Raw genomic sequence first — 22,520 nt, 5'->3', positions numbered from 1 at the left:
GCTTTCCCCTGCAAAACGGAAAGCCCAAAAACTTAGTCTCAGGGTCAAGAAAGTGAGAAAACCTTGTCTTTGTTTTAATGCAAGTCCAAAAGAGACAAGATAGAGAGATTAGTCCCTTCTGTCTGGCTCATCTGTTGACTAGCTGGGTAAATTTGGTCGAGTTATTGAACCTCTGGGTCTCCTTTTCTCCAGTTGTAAAAAGTGTCAGTAACGGTTCTCCTCTTGTTGACAATTTTGTAAGGACTAAATGAAACAGTGCTCAGTCGTTAATGTTATTGTTGTTTCCGATGTTTTCTTTTACAGTGAAATGTTATACTTTCTTTTATTTTTATTTTTGAGACAGAGTCTTGCTCTGCCACCCAGGCTGGAGTGCAGTGGCACCATCTCAGCTCACTGCAGGCTCTGCCTCCAGATGCAAGCGATTCTCCTGCCTCAGCCTCCTGAGTAGCTGGGATTACAGGTATCTGCCACTACACTTGGCTACTTTTTGTATTTTTATTAGAGATGGAATTTTGCCATGTTGGTCAGGCTGGTCTCAAACTCCTGACCTCAGGTGATCCGCCCACCTCAGCCTCCCAAAGTGCTGGGATTACAGGCATGCGCCACTGCACCCAGCCAAAATGTTATATTTTCTTGACATTTTTAATATATTGAAATTATAAAACTGCCATATATTAAAAACTTTTTACAGATTTTGTTGCTCCACATGTTGCAACACATGCAGAAATGTGCGTAACTGAAATGCACACACAAGGGAATGGTGTTCCATGGTTCTATGATAACTAAGATCATCACATGCAAAGTGAGGTTTGCCTGCCTATGACAGGCACAGCGCCAGATTCTTTACTTCTTTTTACAATTTCCGCTCCCCTCTCTTCCATACAGTTCTTAATGTTTTCTCCTATTTTAGGTTGAAAACTGAAGCTTAGAATGTTTAAGAAATTTAACCTCGACCCCAAAAGCTAGTAGGCAGTAGAGCACAGATTCGAACCCAAGTATGGGTGGCACCAAACATGATACACTTTCTACTGACATACGCTTTGTGCTTTCTCTGAGAATAAAGTAGTGTATTAGTCCATTTTCATGCTGCTGATAAAGACATACCTGAGACCAAGTAATTTGTAAAGAAAAAGAGGTTTAATGGACTCACAGTTCCATGTGACTGGAGAGGCCTCACAGTCATGGTGGAAGGCAAAAGGCACATCTTACATGGTGGCAGGCAAGAGAAAATGAGAGCCAAGTGAAAGGGGAAACCCTTTGTAAAACCATCAGATCTTATGAGACTTATTCACCATCATGAGAACAATATGGGGGAAACTGCCCCTGTCATTCAATTACCTCCCACCAGGTCCCTCCTACAACAGGTGGGAATACGAGAGCTGCAATTCAAGATGAGATTTGAGTGGGGAAACAGCCAAACCATATCAGCAGACTAACAAAGTATATATGGCTTTTAAGTCTCAAATCCACATGAAATCCTTTCTCAAGTATTTGATAAATTGGAAAAACAACAGTTTATTTAAAAATATTTGAGGTCGGGCATGGTGGCTCACACCTGTAATCCCAGCACTTTGGGAGGCCGAGGCTGATGGATCACTTGAGGACAGGAGTTTGAGACCAACCTGGCTAACATGGCAAAAACCCACCTCTACTGAAAATACAAAAAATTAGCCAGCCGTGGTGGTGCGCACCTGTAGTCCCAGCTACTCAAGAGGCTGAGGCAGGAGAATTGCTTGACCCTGGGAGGTGGAGGTTGCAGTGAGCTGAGATTGCACCACTGCACTCCAACCTGGGTAACAAAGCAAGAATCTGTCTCAAAAAAAAAAAAAAAGAAAGAAAAGAAAAAGAAATTATTTGTATGCATTCAGTATTTAAAGCATAGCCCAGCAATCTATAGTGTTTTAGCATCAGTGGCCTAATCTCTGTAAATAAAAAAAATTTAAAAAAGCAAATATTGAGTCTGCCTCTTTTTTCTAATGTATTATATCTCAGTCTTAATGAATACCCTGAAAATGTTTTTCAATATACATTGCATTTGGTATTTCAAAAGCAGTTGTCACTGTTTTAATCTCATAATACAGGATTTACAATAGGAAAAACAAATTAGCCCTATCACTTACATGAGAGGGTGAACAAAGTTTTTAGTGTAATATACAAACTGAAAAATATGAACATTTGTTCAAAACATTGAGATTTGGCTCAAGTGTAAGCTCCGACAACTTGTTCAGCCAACAAAAGCCAAGTATTATTGGGCTTGAGGGTCTAAAATACCTTCATACTTAAAATTGCTGGGTTATCCTTCCTTTACATACATATTTGTTTAATCACATTTGTTGAAAAAGGGTTTTGATTAGAGGATATTAAGAAAAATGAGTGACAATGATGTGGCAGACACTAAGTGCCTACACTTACAGATGATATTTTATTTAATTCTCATAAGAATTCTCAAGTAGTTCTTATGATTTTCTCCATTTTAAGGAGGAATAAATTGGGGGCACAGAGAGCTTAAGACATGTGTCCAAGATTTTAAACACCATACCTGGCTGTAGCTCTAGACTGGAGCACTCTTCCTTTTTTCTTTTTTTTTATTTTTAGACAGGGTCTTACTCTGTCTCCTGACTGGAGCCCCCTCCCTCCCTCCCTCCCTCCCTCCCTCCCTCCCTCCCTCCCTCCCTCCCTCCCTCCCTCCCTCCCTCCCTTCCTTCCTTCCTTCCTTCCTTCCTTCCTTCCTTCCTTCCTTCCTTCCTTCCTTCCTTCCTTCCTTCCTTCCTTCCTTCCTTCTTTCCTTCTTTAGACAGGGTCTTACTCTTTCTCCTGTCCAGGCTGGAGTGCAGTGGCATGATCACTGCTCACTGCAGCCTTGACCTGCCTGGCCTCAAGCAATCCTCCCACCTCAGCCTCCCCCAGCAGCTGTGACTACAGGCACGTGACACCATGCCTGGTTAATTTTTTTGTATTTTCTTTTAGAGACAGGGTTTTGCCATGTTCACCAGGCTGGTCTCGAACTTCTAAGCTCAAGAGATCCTCCCACCTCAGCTTCCCAAATTGCTGGGATTACAAGGGTGAGCCACCGTGCCTGGCCCTTCCTTGTTTCAGTATCAACAGGAGCTCCATCTCTTGTTCAGTGAGTTTTCAACCAGTGTCATTGTTTTGAAATTATTATTCACCCATTTTATTAGCATTATCAAGTCATATTTCAACTCATATTATGCAAAAGTATGTCATGAATCATAGATATTTTTGCACACAAATACAACTTTCAGAGAAACTAAATTAAAGCTCACTGGCTCCTTTGTTTTTAGATACATGAAGAGAATTCATGTTCTTTGTTATTGGCAAACAGAGTTGCCACTTGCCCTAGGCTTGTGGCTGGAAACAGAGCTAATCTATCCTCTTTATCAGCTATGGTTTAGGGAATTGGAGGCTCTCACAAACAGATACTTATGTTTATCTCTAGCAATGACTCATTTGATTCCAGTGAAGGAGTCCCAAAAGCCAATAGGCTCAAGAAAAGGATGACCCATCCGAAGATCACTATCTGTCTAGCAAGACTAATTTAGCCACTTTATGGTGGAAGTTGTGAATTGTCCAGAAGTTTTCTAAAGCACACGATGTCACTGGCTTGACTTTTCTGGCTGCCAAATTGCAAGAGCCAAGAGAGATGGCATGCTCCCGATAAACAGTTCTACAGCTGTTGAAAGGTCAAGTGGTTTAGCAAGTTCTTGTCTAAGAACAACTCTTCGCCTTCCAGTCTGCAGGGTCATTCTGGATCATAGGAAAATGCTCTGAGCTGAGCTGATTACTCTTGGGCAAATAGCGTTATGTTCCAAGTCTGCCTCTTGTCTCTGCTTGGAGGACAGAGAGCCAGCACTTGCCAAGGAAGTTTTTGACCAGACTGTCAGTGCAAGGAACTCCAAGGACCCAAGGTGGGGCACATTAAGTCTCAGACAATACCAGAAAGTTCCCGAATTTGGAGAGAGCAAAAGCAGCATTCTTTTAGATCATCGCTAAGCTTTGAAGTCACTATCTCCTAGACTTCCTTTGCTATGAAGCCTACACAATGTTTTGCATCCCTAAACCAGTATTACACTTGGAATCTATAAAATAATTTTATCTACAACTGATATAAATGTGTGCAAGGATAAGGGTCACTTTTTCCCCTTCCCATTACTTCTTTTCAATAATCCTACAATTGAAAAAAAAAAAGAAAAAAGAGGCCGGGTGCAGTGGCTCACACCTGGTAATCCCATCACTTTGGAAGGCCAAGGTGGGTGGATCACCTGAGGTCAGGAGTTCGAGACCAGACTGGCCAACGTGGTGAAACCCCATCTCTACTAAAAATACAAAAATTAGCCAGGCATGGTGGCATACACTTGTGGTCCCAGCTACTCAGGAGGCTAAGGCATGAGAATCACTTAAACCCAGAAAGCAGAGGCTGCAGTGGGCGGAGACTGTGCCACTGCACTCCAGCTTGGGTGACAGAGTGAGACTCCATCTCAACAAAAAAAATTATATAACATATAATATATTTTATAATATATAATATATAATATGTATTATATATTTTATATTATATATTATATATTATATATTTTATTATATACTTATTATATATTTTGTTATATATAATATATTATATAATATATATTATATATTTTATTATACATATTATATATGTATTATATATTTTATTATATATTATATTATTTTATTATATATAATATATTATATAATATGTATTATATTTTATTATATATTATATATTTTATATTGTGTATTTATAAAATATATATTATATTTTATATTGTGTATTTATAAAGTATATATTATATTTTATACAATATATTTTTTATTTCAACATTTTTGGGGTACAGATGGGTTTTGGTTACATCGATAAGTTATTTAGTGGTGATTTCTGGGATTTTGATGCACCTGTCACCCAAGTAGTGTACACTGTACCCAAGATGTAGTCTTTTATGCCTCATTCCCCTCCCACTCTTCCCCTCCAAGTCCCCAAAGTCCATTTATATCGTTATTATGCCTTTGCATTCTCATTGCTTAGCTCCCACTTCTAAGTGAGAACATACAATATTTGGTTTTCTATTCCTGCGTTAATTCACTTGGAATAATGGCCTCCAGCTCCATCCAAGTTGTTGCAGAAGACATTGTTTTGTGGAGTAATATATTTTTAAGTGCATAAACAATTAACTTGGCCGGGCGCAGCGGCACACACCTGTAATCCTAGCATTTTGGGAGGCGGAGGCAGGTGGATCACCTGAGATCAGGGGTTCGAGAACAGCCTGGGCAACATGGTAAAATCCTGTCTCTACTAAAAATACCAAAATTAGCTGGATGTGGTGGCACATGTCTGTAATCCCTGCTACTTGGGAGGGGGAGGCAGGAGGATCACTTGAACCTGGGAGGCGGAGGTTGCAGTGAGCTGAGATCATGTCACTGCACTCCAGGCTGGGCAACAGAGCAAGATTCCATAAAAAAAAAAAAAATTAACTCAGAATCGTAGATAATGTTTATTTCCCTGTATGTATTCTCTAAGTTTTCTCAGAATGTATTACCTAAAAAAATACAAAACAAAGCTATTTCCATTTGGAGGAAAAACACCTACTCAGCAAGTATTTATGAATCATGACCATCTGGGGTGGTGGGGAAGTATAGATAGGAGATTTGGGAGTCATTTGTGTCAATGTTTAATTCTCTTCTGTGTCATTTTAATTCCAACTATGGCTTAAGTCTTTCAGGCAGAGATGGCTAATTTACTCTCTGTAGAATAACATTATTTTGATCAAAGTGCTTTCCTTGACAAAACTGTAGATAACAAATACATGGAAACTAATTTTAATATTAATTTTAATACTGTTTTTCCACTTTCATCATTGATTTCAATACATCATTTCCACTGCCTCTTGGCCACCAATTTTGGAAAGAAGGAATAAGATCCAATTTTAAAGTTTACTGGTATATTCTAACTGTATTAGACTAACCAAGCATGGTAATTAGTTTTCAGACATTCTCACCATGAAATATAACCTCCAAGTATTCACAGTGGAAATTACACTGTGTGGTTAACTTGCAGCTTCTGTGTGGGCCTTCTGTATCACTAAAACTGGGGAACTCCAACTTCCATGAAAGAATTCTAACTACTCTGATATATCCAGGCTATGAGGAGCCCAATCTAGCCACATAGAGAGGCCACATGAAGCAAGAGATGCTCCACTGGCCCCTAGATATTCCAGCCACCCTAGTCCAGACACCAGACATGTGATGGAAGAAGCCCTCCAAGACTCTCAACCCAGCCACCATCTGACAACACATGCATGAGAAACACCAAACAAAACCGCTCAGCTGAGCCCAGTCAACCCTCAAGATTGTCAGTAATAAATTGTTGTTTTAAGCTACTAAATTTTTGGGTTTGCTGTGTTTAAGTACATAACCAAAACATCAAGAAACAACCCCAAAATGCTTTTGTCATTAACCCAATTGCCTTTCTCCATTTTCTACTTTAATTCAGTTTCCTACAAAATCTTGAGTAAACAGGGAATCATTCTGATGGGGCAAATTAGTATCAGTAAACATGAGGAGGGGAAAACATGGAATTATCCAAATCAAAAGAAAAATACTTTAAAATCTAATTATATAAAAATCAGGAATGGCTGTGGAGAAGTGGATGAAATAACCTTCACATGTGATGTCTGAGAATCTTGTTTGTTCATGCCCTCCCTCTCCACATACCTGCACCCTTATAGGAACTTAGAATTTGTAATGTCAAGGAAGGCCTGTCACTTAAGAAAGATGAAGGATTATGGCAGTCTTGATACAGTTCAGGGGAGAAGGACTCCAAAGTCAGCATAATAGAGTCCATCGTCCCTGGGAAGTCATTTGAGTAACGTACACAGAAGTAGAGTGAGCCCTCTCCTTTGGATTCTAACTCTTGAAATGATTCAAATCTGACGTGAAACACCAAGGGCTTTTTAAAAAGTCTGCTTCTAATTCAGCAGCGTCAATCTGTTTAAGTAAGAAGCAACCTAGAATTCCATTACTGGGTATACAACCAAAGGAATATAAATCATTCTTTTACAAAAATATATGCACGCATACATTCACTGCAGCACTATTCACTATAGCAATGACATGGAATCAACCCAAATGCCCATCAATGATAGAATGGATAAAGAAAATGTGGCACATACACACTATGAAATACCATGCCGCCATAACAAGGAATGAAATCATGTCCTTTGCAGGGACATGGATGGAGCTGGAAGTCATTATCCTCAGCAAACTAACACAGGAACAGAAAATCAAACACCGCATGTTCTCACTTATAAGTGAGAGCTGAACAATAAGAACACAAGGACACAGGGAGGGGAACAACACACACTAAGTTGGGGGGTGGGGTGGGGGGAGGAAGAACATTAGGAAAAATAGCTAATGTATGCTGGGCTTAATATCTAGGTGGGAGGTTGATAGGTGCAGCAAATCACCATGGCACACAGTTTCCCTTTGTAACAAACCTGCACACCCTTCACGTGTACCCTGGAACTTAAAATAAAAATAAAATTAAAAGTTTGAGAAAAAAAAAAAGAAGCAAGCTAGAGATAAATGTGTGCTTCTTGGTATAACGGTGATCCACTCAAATACGAACACTCAGGTCTAGCAACTTTTCTCTAAACTGGATTAACATGGATACAGGTGAAATGGATCTAGTCCCTCCATTTATAGGCGAAATCAGAAAACTGTGCAGACTCAACCATATTTACTTGTACTAAGATTTTCTTTCCCAGAACATCTGGATCATCACACTGACTGATCATGTAAAGCAAATTTCCTAATATTACACCTATAGGACCAGGAAAAACTTGAATGACTAGTTGACCTCATAGTTCAGTGTCAGCAACACATGGAAGCCAAAAAACAGTTGGTCTTAATCTTTTCATTGGATCCATCTGGACTCATCCTTACCAAAACCTATCTGATTTTAATACTAAAATCTTGGCCTTCACTTCCAATCTAGGCTGCCTACAATATTGAGTCTGAGGGTGGGCACGGTGGCTCACGCCTGTAATCTCAGCACTTTGGGAGGCCAAGGTGGGCGGATCACGAGGTCAGGAGTTCGAGACCATCCTGGCCAACATAGTGAAACCCCATCTCTACTAAAAATACAAAAATCAGCCAGGCGTGGTGGCAGGCGCCTGTAATCCCAACTACTCAAGAGGCTGAGGCAGGAGAATTGCTTGAACCCAGGAGGCGGAGGTTGCAGTGAGCCAAGATCGCGCCATTGCACTCCAGCTCTGAGCGGTAGAGCAAGACTGTGTCTCGGGGAAGAAAAAATATAGATATATATTGAGTCTGAAGTAGACTAGAGATGAAATTCTTTTCTTTTCCTTTTTTTGTTTTTTTTTGTGTTTTTGTTTTCGTTTTTGTTTTTTTGGAGAGAGGGTCTCACTCTGTCATCCAGGCTGGAGTTCAGTGGCATGATCTCTGCTCACTGCAACCTCCACCTCTCAGGTTCAAGCAATTCTTGTGCCTCAGCCTCTCAAGTAGCTGGGATTACAGGTGCATACCACCACACTCAGATAATTTTTTTGTATTTTTAGTGGAGATGGGGTTTCACCATGTGGCCCAGGCTGGTCTCAAACTCCTGAGCTCAGGCAATCTGCCTGCCTCAGCCTCTCAAAGTGCTAGGACTACAGGCATGAGCCACTGCGCCTGGCCTTGAAATGATTTTCTAATGAGTCTTCAGGACCGCTGATATAGTTTGGCTGTGTCCCCACCCAAATTATTTTAGCTCTCATAATTCCCACGTGTTGTGGGAGGGACCCAGTGGGAGATAATTGAATCATGAGGGCAGTTTCCCTCATACTGTTCTCACAATAGTGAATAAGTCTCAAGAGATTTGAGGGTCTTATAAGGGGTTACCTTTTAGCTTGGCTCTCTCTCTCCTCTTGTCTACCACCATGTTGAGACATGCCTTTCATCTTACACTGTGATTGTGAAGCCTCCCCAGCCATGTGGAACTGTGAGTACATTAAACCACTTTCTTTTGTAAATTGCTCAGTCTCAGGTATGTTTTTATCAGCAGCATGAAAACAGACTAATATAACTGCAATACTGTTGTGTTCTTAGGTTTTGTTCTAGTCTGTTTTGGAAGTGTGGTGGTAGAAATAGGAGAAGCATAGAGAAAGAATAACAAGACTATATAGACCAGGAAAGCTTTTACCAGGAGAGCCTTTTATACCATGTTCCTGGAACACAGGGTTTCCAACAGCTCAATTAATGTACAGACTCACTACGCTTTTTAAAATGTCTTTTATTGGTTGTACATTTTCTTATGAGATCAACACACCATTTCTTTCAAGAACACTTTGCTCCTGAATACTTAATGTTGCTTGGCCCAGCTATGAAAGTCATAGTAAGCACTTTGACGGAAAAAGGTGGTTGGGTGTTTTTTTGCCATTATCACTGTCTTCTCTATCGTTAAACTGTTGTTTGAGTCAGTGTGTAGATTGACACAACATTGAACAAAACACACACGGTGTGAAGTTTTACACGCATATACACACATCTGGAGACCAGTTACAGTGTCTGCAGCTTGTTCCTTTCTCCTCAGCAGTATGAAACTGAAGAATATCCTGAGATAGGAAGTCGATGTGAAAGTTCCTCATTAAAAGAGGAGGTCAAGCTTGATTTAATCTCCCAATTTCATTTTCTTTTTGAGGTGGTCAGAGGGGACCCAGAACGGTAGCCAGATGAACCGGGGAACAACCATGTGGTTTAACATCTGAGCCATTTCCTTGGTCAAAAACACAGATTCACAGAAATATTTCGTGATACATCAGAAACCTACTTTAAAAATATGATCTTGGATTAGAAAGGAGGGAAATGAAAAGGTTGTTTTTCACTAGATGTGATGGGAAATTTCACCACAGAATGACCCACATACTTGTAAGGCAAAATTACCCTCACCTTTGGCAACTACTATAATTCTTTGTCTATTGACTGATAGAAGTCAATCATCCAGGCTTGTCCCCCATCAATGGTGTTTGCATGAAAAGATGAGTGTCTCAAGAATAGGGACCCAGGACAGGTGGCTTCTCCAAATGTTAAAAACAAACATAATTTCTTTAAAGCTATATTATCCCTCAATTCAGTATATTTCTGGGAACACTATTAAAACTTAACCTACATTAACACCAATGCTTATATCTACTGCAAGTCCTGCATATTGGCTATTTCCTTGGCTTTAGGATTTTGAGATAACATCATTAATAATGATAAACAATAGTTCAAATGAAAAAAAAATGCACACAACCTGGGTAACAGGAAAGCCAGCCTAAAATGAAAATGTTTGGAGCCACCAAAGCCAACAGGCAAAGAAAACAAAGGCATGCTGTCCCACAAAACAGGTATTTTAAATACAATCCTGAGGCCTTATTGAAGTGATCACTTGATGCTCATATATTTCCATATAGAAAAACACAAAATTTGATATACACCCCCAACTCCTTCTTTCCTTCTTCAGCTCACAAGCAAAGAGTTCCCAAAGGCCAGAATTTAACTTTAATATTCACCTCAAGAGCATGGAAACACTCCACCCACATGCTTTAGAGGTCTTTCCTTTATAAACTTCTAATGAGTTTCGTGCTCTACAGTTCAGCCTGCCTCATTCACAAAGAGACAATGCGGCAATCCATAAAGAAGAGATGATTCCACCCAGAAAAAGCTGCACCTGGCAGGAAAGATGGGGGCCTCAATGAGGGAATCCACTGAATAGCATTCATTCTTTTATTTCAAACTCCCCAGAGACGCTACTTTGAAGTGTTGGAGATGGGTTTTGAAAGACAGGGGTGCATAGGACCTCTCCAATCTCCTTTCAGAATATTTCAGGTATCAACAAGAGGTAGCAAGCTCCTAACTAGCTTATGGAACTACCTCATTCTAGCATCAGGGCATTTTCCACTTGCCCAAAGGCTCTCTTTACAATAGACAATGGTTTGAAAATAACTTTAGGGTGCAACATAGGCAAACAATCAATCATATATACAAATAACATGTGTCTATCTCAAAATTTACAGAAGGTAAGAAAACGTGTTGTTGTGTTTTCTTACAAAGACCATATTAATAAATGGAAGCAGCATTTTCAGCTACGAAACTGAAGCACAAAGAAAGCTGAAGAAATCCACCTCTTTTATTAAAATTCTTGTAAAGTTCAATTCCATAAAGAAATTCTAGTGTCTCCTCAAGATTTTCACAAAATATATAGAAAACTGTTCATGTATTTAAATAATTTGAAACTACATTCCTAACACCTCTTTCAGTTTTAAATGACTTAATTTGATGACTCAGTGTCATAGGAAATATGTCCTAGTTGTGTAATTACTCACACACACAAAATACTTTTCCTCTAAAAATACCTATTATTCTATTAAAACATCATTTCAGTTCATATAGAAAATCACTCCACTCAGAAAATAAATTTGAGACTAAAGAATCAATCAAACACAGAGGTAATACAGGAGATAAACAGAATTTTCTTAATCAAAACTCCTCAAGTGGCTTTTATGCAGAGATTGGCCAAGAACACTACAAACTGCTGCCCAATGTAAATTTTTGGCACATATAGTGTTCTGAAACAGTTGCTATGAAACCCCAGCTGTTAAATTTGCTCTAGTGGCAAACATAACACTGTCAGAATTCACCAGACTCTTTATGTGTGTGTCCAAGGCACCTGATATGACTCAGTTGGTGGTGAAGCATTCCCTTGTGTGCAGTTCATGACAGATACACCACCATAGCTTCCAGCTTCTAAAAGCTGTACCAGGTTTCCATTACCCTTCTCCACCTATAACACCTTTGTAAAATGCAGCAAGGGGTAGCTCTGTTAGCTTGAGTCTCAGACCATACCCTGTCTGTGTCAACACTGTCCAAAGGATTTGCTTTTTTTCTGATAGGTCAATGAACAAAAATGGTAACTCCTGCCTCTGCAAACCTAGAAATGTAAAAATTCCACTGCATATGAAGAGCCCAGTCACTCCACTCCTTGTCACTGAGATGGTGAACAAAGATCAGGTCATTCTCAACCACTTTAGGAAAATACCCCATGTAAGGATCTATAACGCATGGCTGTCACACATCAATTCCTTGCACTTTTCTTTCAAAATGATTTATGCTCAATTAAAATTAAATGACCCTGTCTTCTTGCCACCTATCTCCCTATCTCTGTGAGCATACTCAATACAGTAAAAGCCAGGGACTCACAGCCATGGTTGGCTATAACATTTCCCATATTTGAGACTGTTTAAAGTTCTAAAGTGGTCATTTAATCCAACGTTCCCAAGTGTTTAATGGCCACAGAGACTTCCAGTTAAAAGGAACAATACTAGAAGCCAGATATTCTGACTGGAGGTTGACAGAGGTTCAGATAGGCAGAGTTCACCTTCATCACACGCTCTTTCCCTTCTGTTCACAACAAGAGACCCTCAGAGGCACCAGTGAATATGGTCTGAAAACCACAGCTGTACCTCACTCTTATCTCCCCAAGTATTGGACATACAACAGGACAAACAACTTGAGATCAGAAAAATAAAATAAAACAACTACTTCTTCCCTATAATGCATGGCTTCTGAAACTTCAAACTGGCTTTCAGTATTATATTTTAAAATGATAAAATCTAGTTCATCTGGTGAAGACTTGTAGTGTATTTCTAAGAACATTCACAGTTCTCTGCATTATGGGAAAGAAGTCTGCTCATCAGGTAACCTTCTCTAACATCCACCTTTCTTAAAAATGTCTGCCCTCTGGAACCAAAGGTTAAGGAGCTCAGGTTTTGGTATTTGTGCTTCTTTACCCAGAGGAGGCTGATGGATGAGGTGTATATTCTAAAAATGCTTGAGGCATACTGTTCCTTCTTCTCAACCATATTTCCCGTTAATCATTTACTTTTGTTCAGCCATCTGTCTGAAATGGTAGCTCCTTCAAATCAATAACACTAGGGATACAAAAGAAAATGTTCTGATATCCAAATTAACGCCACTCTCTGAATCTTCTTATAGCTTAGTATTTTTAAGGAAAAAATAACAATAAAGGGTTGACTTTTTTATGGGTTTTCCCATAGGAAATCATCTCTATAATACAGTAACACTGCAAATAAATTAAAGGATATACTTGTCTGCCAGCTTTCTTTTTAATCAGCTTGCTCCTTCAAGGGGTTCCTAATTTAGCACCACCCTTTGCATTTATCTCTTCTTCCAGCCCCCAAACATAACTTCACATCACTGTTCAGTCTTATATTCCAAAGTCCAGCAACAATCCCCTAAGACAGTGGTTTGACTTACTTTGTTGAAATATCTTGCAGACTCCAGTACAAATATTGGTAGTGACCAAATGATGCAAATGACTCATTTCTGACCACAGTAGAATATTACTTAGCGAAATCGGATACCCAACCTTGCTGCTTGTCTTTTAAAGGAAGTTCTTATTATAAGGTCGCATGTTTTGAATGAGGGTTTCGCTTAAACTTTTCTGAGATAGCCCTTAACTTTTTAAGAACTGGAAACAATAGAGTTCATTTAGGCAGACTGATACAAAATTGTTGACTTTGATTTTTGATATATAAAAATGGCCAGATCAGTTCCTTACCACAAAAACATTAAGTCAGTCCAGGTCATCTGTGACCGGCAGAGAAATAACAAGCAAACTGCAGCAAAGGAAAACAGAGACTTTTGAAGGCCTGGTCTAAGCTACAAACTCCAGAGATTACTTAGAAAGTTCTGTTTCCCACATTAAGACACAAGGAAGTGCTTAAACTTGCCAATACTCTCCCTGAATTCAGCCTCCAGGTCTTAAACATTAGCCTCCTTTCTTAAGAAAGACCCTGAATCTCAGAAATGCAAAAGTATAAACTGGACAAAGCTACGGTGCACATCAAGATGAACTGCCCACAAAAAAATTCTATTCATACTGACAACATCTAAGAAAGAAATACAAGTCTTCCAAAATTTAACTGTAAACTCCCAAAAATAAAGGGCTCAATTTCCGAGTTGAAATGATAATACAAGTGATGTCAAGATACTGAAAGTCCCAAGGAATTAGGCTGAATATTTTTAAGTTCTATTAATATGTGTTTGTGTTACAAGACAATACTGATTTCTCACCAACAAAAATTCCCTACTACAGAGTTTTTTACTTTATGTTTCTGCTTAGGCTAGTGCCTTTATCACCTCTATAAGGAAAGAGGCTTTCAGAGGAATTTTGCTTGAAAAAGAAATTTGGATCAGAAACTGAAAAGATTACCTTCAACTAACGTCTTGATTTCAAACTACTTCATCAGAAAAATCTGTAATAGCACAATGATATTTGCATAGCTGTAAACAATGACTTTCTAAACCTCAGAAAAATAACACATCTTCTGTGTAGTCACCAGGAACAGGTAGCGAGTGATGTATTTGGTGGCAATGTGCTTCCCCTGGAAGGATAATTTCTTTTGAAGGCTCTGGAATTCAGGTTTTATTTCCCTAGGTGAAGAGAAAACATTCTTTTAGGTAAACTGCCAGATCAAATACTTCAATATGCCCTCTTAAGGAGTTTCCAATTATCATTCTAAGCATAAGGTATGTCTCCCTAATGGTGCAGCAGGAAAAAGAATGTTTCTGAATAATAAAGAGACTATAGCTTTAACCAAGATGTGTGCTATTGTTCTGGAAGAAAAAAAATGAGAAAGCTTCAGTCACTGGCAGACTGTCATTTTTATAGCATTCTGTATGGCAAAGAGAGTGCAAGTCTTAACAGAAGGTGAAGCAAATTACATAGCTGTTCTGGTTCTATAGGGAAGACAGGACTTCCACTAGAGGGTACAAGGCCCAGAAATTCAACTAGGGCCAGCAACCCAAGAAAATCACATCAGAAAGGAGGCATTTTCCATAGGCTCCTTAAAATTGAAATTTACCAATGATTAAAAAAAGAGAAGTACTCGTCTCACTTTTGTGGGACAGCACAAAAGGGGTAGGCCTGAGTCTTCTGTCGCAGTGAGAACAGGGAGCTTTAAGAACACCTGAGAACAAATTTTGTAATTTCAAACTACCCTTTCCTACTTCCTTAAAATGTGAACAAATAATTGAGGTGGATGAGTTGGAAAAGGTTAAGAACTCCATCTGTCTTCTTCTACATTTGAGGTAAGTCTGATCTCCCAAATTCCCTAATCTCAGTACAGTTCAGGGAATAGAGAAATTGACTAGTGTCTGGGTTCGTGATTCTCCTTGTGTATAAACCACACTACAGAAAGAAACAAAGAAAATGCAAATAACCTAAGCCAAAGATACAGTTAACAACTAAGAGAAGTGTGACATTTATTTCCAAATTGAAGTAAATTATGTTGGTGACTGCATAGAAATGGAAAAAGTAAGTACTCAGTTTGATCTGAAGAAAATTGTTCTATCAGCTTCCAGAACAATTCATACTTACCTGAGAAAATTAACAAGCAACTTTCATGGAACTGAACAGTCTTCATCCTTTCTGAAACCAGTTTCCTATGTCCATTTTCCTAATCTGCCTCAATAGCAGCTGAGCTCAATAGTCACTAAAATGGAAGAGCTCTACACATCTAGTTAATCAATTAGAGTTTTATATTTAATGCTCTAAAACTGGTGTTGGCAAACCAGGGCCTGTGGGCCAAATTTGGCCCATTGCTTTGTTTGTAAATAAAGTTTTATTGGAACACAGCCACCAGGCTCATTCATTTGTGTATTGTTTATAGATGCTTTCACGATACAACAGCAGAGTTGAGTGACAGAGATGGTATAAAACACAAAGCCAAAAATATTTACTATCTGGTCCTTTACAGAAAAAATTTGCCAACCCTGGTCTAGGATGTCACAGTCAATATTCTACAGAACAGAGCTACTGATCCTGTGGGCTATACAAACTGCAGCCTCCTCCCAACAACAACAAAAAAAAGTTTGCAAAATTATGTTTCATATACAATGTAAATTTTCCTAGGGAAAAGGTCCTAGCTTTCAATAGATTCCCAAAAGAATCCATAGTACCCAAATTAAAGCCAAAAAAAACCACAAAAACCAAAAAACCCCCAAGAAGCATCTTTAGTTGTCAGCACATTTAACGGTGCTAGAGCCACTCAAACACAAAAGGAACACAGACCTCCTAGAATAAAATAGCTTTCTTTCCATTCTATTGGGTCTGGTAGCTCCTTCTTCCTAGATTTTACTCTGGCATTTTTCCATCTGACTATGCAAACTTTCAGAGGCCTAACTGAAAACTGCACCTTCTATTTGCAAAATTAAAATTTAAAAAAAAGTCCTATGAAGTTGACATTTATTCGAATACCTTTTCACTTGCTAATTCATTAAAAGCAGAAGATCCTTTGAGCCAAGAAATCCCTCTTCAAGTCATAGATGTTAAGAAGGCAAAATCCCAGCACAATAGACATTTAATTCATTTTACTAGATCTGACTACCAGCTCCAATAAATTTTATAAACATACAAATCTTACCTTCGAGGTCAGAGGGAGTAACATAGCCAAAACAGCATTTGGGTAGGAAATTAGGAACTAGGTATCCATTGTCCTTTCAGGCCAAAGAAAAAGGTGTTTTGTTAGACACTTTTAAGAGAAACAGAATTGTTTCTCTGAGCATAACTAATAAAGCCCCTTGATCAACAAAGACATTTTAGTGATAAACTATGAAATATTAACCCCTCTCTGCCTCCTTTGAGATTATAATTCCCAAGACACTAAATCAATTCAATGGGAGAAATCAGGAACCCTGTCCATCTTAGCACCAGCCTCCTCCGATGCTGGGGCTTGTGAGTATTGCATTTTTCTAGACTAAGACACTATGGCATTGCAGGACTGGTGAACAGCAAAGAATAGGGTTGCAATTAAAAAATGAATCAGCCTGGCCGGGCGCGGTGGCTCAAGCCTGTAATCTCAGCACTTTGGGAGGCCGAGACGGGCGGATCACGAGGTCAGGAGATCGAGACCATCCTGGCTAACACGTAGAAACCCCGTCTCTACTAAAAAATACAAAAAACTAGCCGGGCGAGGTGGTGGACGCCGTAGTCCCAGCTACTCGGGAGGCTGAGGCGGGAGAATGGCGTAAACCCGGGAGGCGGAGCTTGCAGTGAACTGAGATGCGGCCACTGCACTCCAGCCTGGGCAACACAGCGAGACTCCGTCTCAAAAAAAAAAAAAAAAATCAATTAGCCAATGGCAAGCAATAACAATACTAATAATAACAAAACAAAGAGTGAAATAATGTGGAGAATTGAATGGCCAAGAATTCCATTTTGAGGGTCACCAACAGCAGACAGTGCAAACATTGGCATAACAGATATCTGTGGTCCCCAAATTATGTACTGAGATATCCCAAGGCACCACAGCACGCTCACAGGCTTAGCAAGATATTGTAAGTTTTTGTTTTTTTTTTTTTTTTGAGATGAAGTTTCGCTCTTGTTGCCTAGGCTGGAGTGCAATGGCGCATTACCGGCTCCCTGCAACCTCTGCCTCCTGGGTTCAAGCAATTCTCCTGCCTCAGGCTCCTGAGTAGCTGGGATTACAGGCATGTGCCACCACGCCCGGCTAATTTTGCATTTTCAATAGAGATGGGGTTTCATCATGTTGGTCAGGCTGGTCTCAAATTCCTGACCTCAGGTGATCCACCCACCTCAGCCTCCCAAAGTGGTGGGATTACAGGCGTGAGCCACCGTGCTCAGCCAGTGTTAGAAATTTTTAAGGGAAACGTAGTGTCATATGCAGGACACTGTGCAAACTGCTATTATTAAGCTGTTGGGACCTAATTACTTAAAACACTGAACTATTAAGTATACATTTTGGCCTGGGGCACCATGAAAAAAATTACTAAGACAACTGAACACAGAAAGTTTAGGAATCTCTGGCACATACAATTTTTTGTTAGGCTTGAAGGATATACAAGAACTGTAAAATGTAAACAATTTCAAGCCATGCCCATACATACTCGTTTCCATTTCAGATGGCTTAAATGTGATAGAAGCTGCTTATTAAACCCATTTTTTTTCTGATTAAATCAGTGTGACCAAACACAGTCTTTAGGAAGAAAGAGATTATTCCCCGTCATCAGGGCCTTCAATCATAGAAAATAGGTGACTTTCACATGCAAAATCGGTGACTACCTGATATTTTATCAACAAACTTATACCTTTATGGGGGTTCTATCTCCTTCAAAGTAGTCACTTCGGGAGATTACACTTATTCTGGGGGAAGAATGACTCTACTTAAAAATAATCATGCCCTTTGGGCAGGGGTGGTGGGGGCGGGGTGTGGAAATCTTCATTTGAAATTATCTTCAGAGCCCATGACATGGTGTTTTACAAAGATTCAGTGATGCTAAAACTCCAGCTCTGAGGGACGATTTAACTTCTAGAAATTGTCAAATACAGCTTTGTGCTAAATCTGATCAACAAGGCAGGTAAATCAGAGGGAAACACCTGGTAAGGATTTTTGTAAAAAGCAAAACAAACAACAACAACAAAAGTAATAATTCTCCAATGATGACACACATCTCAGGGGAGGGAACAGATTCTAAAGCCTTTTCTGAAAGAGAAATGGTAAAAATAATTTAATAGCATTATTTATATAAATACGGAGTCTCTCAAGGTGGCTACTCTGGTGGGCAATATTCATTGATACATACAAACATAGGGTAATTGTCTTAAAAGTTATGCAGATTACTTTTTGGGGCACACCTCTTAAACTAATAATATCACAAGAGAAATGACTATTTTAATAAACATTTTCAAAAATTATAACATGGACAATTATATGAAACAAAATCAAATACATTTGGGGAAATAAGTAGGATCTCTTTTGTAGAGCTATACTGATTTTGTAATACATTGAGAGGTGTAGACAGGGCTGATATTCAGATGGTCTATGCTGGTGAGGCATTAACTATTTTGACAGTCATCCGTGGATACAGATGTCTTTATATATAAATCTATATGTACAGAATACTCCCAATTTATATATAGTTTAGGTATCTTGACTTTTTCAAAAGCTAGTTGATTGAAACTTACAACACAGTTTTCCAAACACAAAACCATGCTCTAAAATTTAGTCTCGTGAGGCTATCAAGTCATTCTTTTGACTTTAGCGCATAAGATATTTAATAACAGTGCAAAATACTGCTTCTCTGGGGAAAAGGTGTTCTAAATTTCCTATCAGTATCCCAAGAACATGCCTTCCCTCATAGTTACAAAGAGATTTCCACTGATGAGGACAGGGAAAGAAATAGGACCTGTTCTTGTTACTCTCTGCATGTTACTCACTGCAAATGTTCAAAAGAAAGTAAATTTAAGTCAGTTCTCTTTAGAAGGTACTAGGTCAGTGTTCTGAACCCTGCTTCACATGAAGGTGTGTAAAAAAACAAAACAAAACAAAAAACAAAAAAACACCAATTCCTAGGCCCCACCAGTTAAATCCAAATCTCTGGTGGCTGGAACATTGGCAGCGACAGTGTTCACAGCTCCCAGATGGTTCCAATGTGCACCAGGGTTGAGAACCATAGACTAACTTGTTCTCTACCCTACTATTAATATGATTCTTTTTGCAAGTTTGGCCTAGGTTCACAGATGGGAGAGGCATACATATGAGAAGTTACACATTTTGTTTAGAATGTCTCAAAGTGGAAAAACAGGTAAGAGTAATTGGACCTGGACCAGAGAGACAATTTGCTTTACATCATTCACCAAAAGCTAAAATGGAGTAACCGGATTTTTTTTTTTTCCTATTGCTTCCTGTTTTCATAGATGAGTGAATAAAATAAGGAACACAATTGCAATTTTTCTCTTGGTCTCAAAGAGAAGAACTTCCAGATTTAGGAAGATAGATGGGAAAGTGAATGGCCATCATCACTAGGGTGATACTCCTTTCCTGGCTAGAATAAAATGAGGACAGAGGTAGCTTCAGAGCAGAGGAAGCTCATGTTTAATCAAACAGATATATCTTGGAACTGAATATGAAGAAGTGTTCGGAAGTGTCACACTCATTCTGGGCAGGAGCAACTCTTCCTTGTCAAGAACAAAGAGGAAAAAATGCAAACAGAGAAAAATATATGATTGCACTTCAAAATCTAAAAGGGGAAGGAAGAGAGGATTCAGGGAAGCAATCCTCTCCATATTGAACTTGAGGCCAAGAAAGAAAAAGTATGGTTTTCTTTTTTCTTTTTAAAATAAAAATCTTCTGTCCTTCCTTGTCCAAAAACAATGGTTCCTGGTTATTCATCATAGGTCTATATTTTCCCTGTCAATTACTTCACTCCTTGATCATCAAGAAACCTAGAGCTACAAATCAGAGAACCTGTGGGTATATTTAGCCACGAGAAAGAAATTCTGTTGCTTAGTCAACCTGCTAGGAGCTCCTGATGAAGCTCATCTCCTACAGAGGAGTCAGCTATTGCACGCTGCTAAAGAAAAATGTGGCCTCAACTCAACTTGTGGTTGTCTGGTAGTCCATGCCTAGCAATTAATTCAACCTTTCCCATTATTTCCTCATCTTATCAAATAATTACTCACCACCTTTAATTTTCTCCTATTCTAGCCCTTCTATGAATAGTAAGGCTGCTTCACTGAACAAGAAAACAAACAAAGCCAAAGAGTGCATTAACTACAAAGGCAATCCTTAGAACTTACACATGGCAGGAGAGACAAACGCAGAAGAAGGCACCATTTTTTTTCTGTAGTTTAACACATCTCCCCCTCAAAACTGACAAATGTCCTCCTTACCAAACAGAGATGCTCATGGAAACCATTTGGCAGGACTTGCGAATTGCCAAATATACAGAGAAACACACACACAGGTAGATGAATAGGTAGGTGGATATAAAATCATATTATGAATCACTTTCCACTAATACTATACCACAAGTGTCAGGAGAACCAAATGTTTTACTCTTTGAGCTGTGATATGAGTGATTTTTACGTTTTCCAAAGTTGGGGAAAAGAGTAATGACCAGAGCATCTCGCCACTTCCCCTAAAAGATGTGGTGATCACCCAGGATTGGGCAGATGTTTGCAAAAATGGCAGCAGTCACAACAGCTGGAACAGACATGTCACAAGAAGAGCTCCTTTTTGATATTTTTATAATATTCTCAAAGATGCATATTAAATAATTTCTTCTGGATCACAGACACAATTGAACTTAAAAAATAAAAGCCCTATAAATATTGCCAACCCAACCTTGTCTTTTTTTTTTTTTTTTGAATCTCCCTTCTTGTATAAAATGGAATCTTTTCAAGCAAGCACTTAAACATAAATATTAAAATAATAAATGGGACGAACTACAAATCTACTTATAATTTCATCACTACTGTAGCACCTTTTTGTCAGGGCTAATGCATTCATTTTGTAAAGAAAAAGAGAAATCTGAGAAGCTTGAGGACTCATATGACACATCATTAAATATTTAATCACCTTTTTAAGTCCTAAGCCTTTATCATAATTCATCCATCTAGACAGTTCATTCTATACTATAGATCCCAAGGCCCCCTCAAGAGGGGGAATAAAAAGAAAATTGGGAGAGAAAACCCTCTCAGAGGAAGGGTTCAATTATCTCAAAGATGACTCTCTATTGACGCTGTAGTGAACTTGCTTCACCCCAAAACCCACCAATCCACAGTAGGGTCAACCGATTAAGTCCATTGCTTTTTAATCTCCAAGAATCAGTTTTACAAAAGATGCCACATCTGTTCCTTTGGATTCATGTAGGGTGAAAAATGGATGTTGCTGGAAAAGAAAAAGAAAAAACATGGCATTAATATTTCTCACTGACAAACAATATATGAGATTAGCAAATGAATAGATCCGCTTGGTACAGGGATTAAGTAACCCTATTTGAGTTAGGCTGGGCTCTTCCTACCCTTTCCAAAATCAAGCACACACCTAGTGATGCAAACGTTTTAAAGGTATCTCTTAGTTGTCACTCTTTCCATCCTGATATCTCTAGGTTTCCACTATATTCTTTAAACTAAAAAAAAAAAAAAGTAATTATGCTATGTAAGTTTCATCTACGGCAACATACAAAGATTGACCAAAAAACAACCCAAACTCTGATTTACAAATAGCCCTGGGCCCCACAAGGTCATTTTAGGCTAATATAGTAGTAAGATAATAAGACAATTCATAGGTGTATGCACTTTTTTTTTTTTTTCTTAGATGAGGTCTCTCTGTGTTGCCCAGGCTGGAGTGCAGTGGTGCAATCTTGGCTCACTGCAAACTCCATCTCCCAGGTTCAAGTGATTCTCCTGCCTCAGCCTCCCGAGTAGCTGGGACCACAGGTGCTTGCCACCATGCCCGGCTAATTTTTTGTACTTTTAGTAGAGACAGGGTTTCACTGTGTTAGCCAGGATGGTCTTGATCTCCTGATCTTGTGATCTACCTGCCTCGGCCTCCCAAAGTGCTGGGATCACAGGCATGTGCCACTATGCCGGGCCAGGTGTATGCACTTTTATTTCTCAG

General features: G+C 39.0%; 1 protein-coding gene across 10 annotated transcripts in view; it reads right to left on the bottom strand.

Moving 5' to 3' along the window:
- Nucleotides 1-9,308: 9,308 nt before the first annotated feature.
- Nucleotides 9,309-22,520, bottom strand: part of MAP2K6 (mitogen-activated protein kinase kinase 6) — a 142,569-nt gene continuing 129,357 nt past the window's right edge. For 9 of the 10 annotated variants that reach the window (XM_077968526.1, XM_077968528.1, XM_077968527.1 and 6 more), the window contains one exon: nucleotides 9,309-21,788. In XM_077968526.1, coding sequence (XP_077824652.1) covers nucleotides 21,763-21,788 — 26 coding nt within the window. In that variant the 3' untranslated portion in view covers nucleotides 9,309-21,762. 10 annotated transcript variants of the gene reach the window in all.

This window comes from Macaca mulatta, chromosome 16, assembly GCF_049350105.2.
Source record: "Macaca mulatta isolate MMU2019108-1 chromosome 16, T2T-MMU8v2.0, whole genome shotgun sequence".
Lineage (NCBI taxonomy): Eukaryota > Metazoa > Chordata > Mammalia > Primates > Cercopithecidae > Macaca > Macaca mulatta.
The sequence above is the reverse complement of the archived record's forward strand: the minus strand, read 5'-3'. Positions and strand labels throughout refer to the sequence as shown.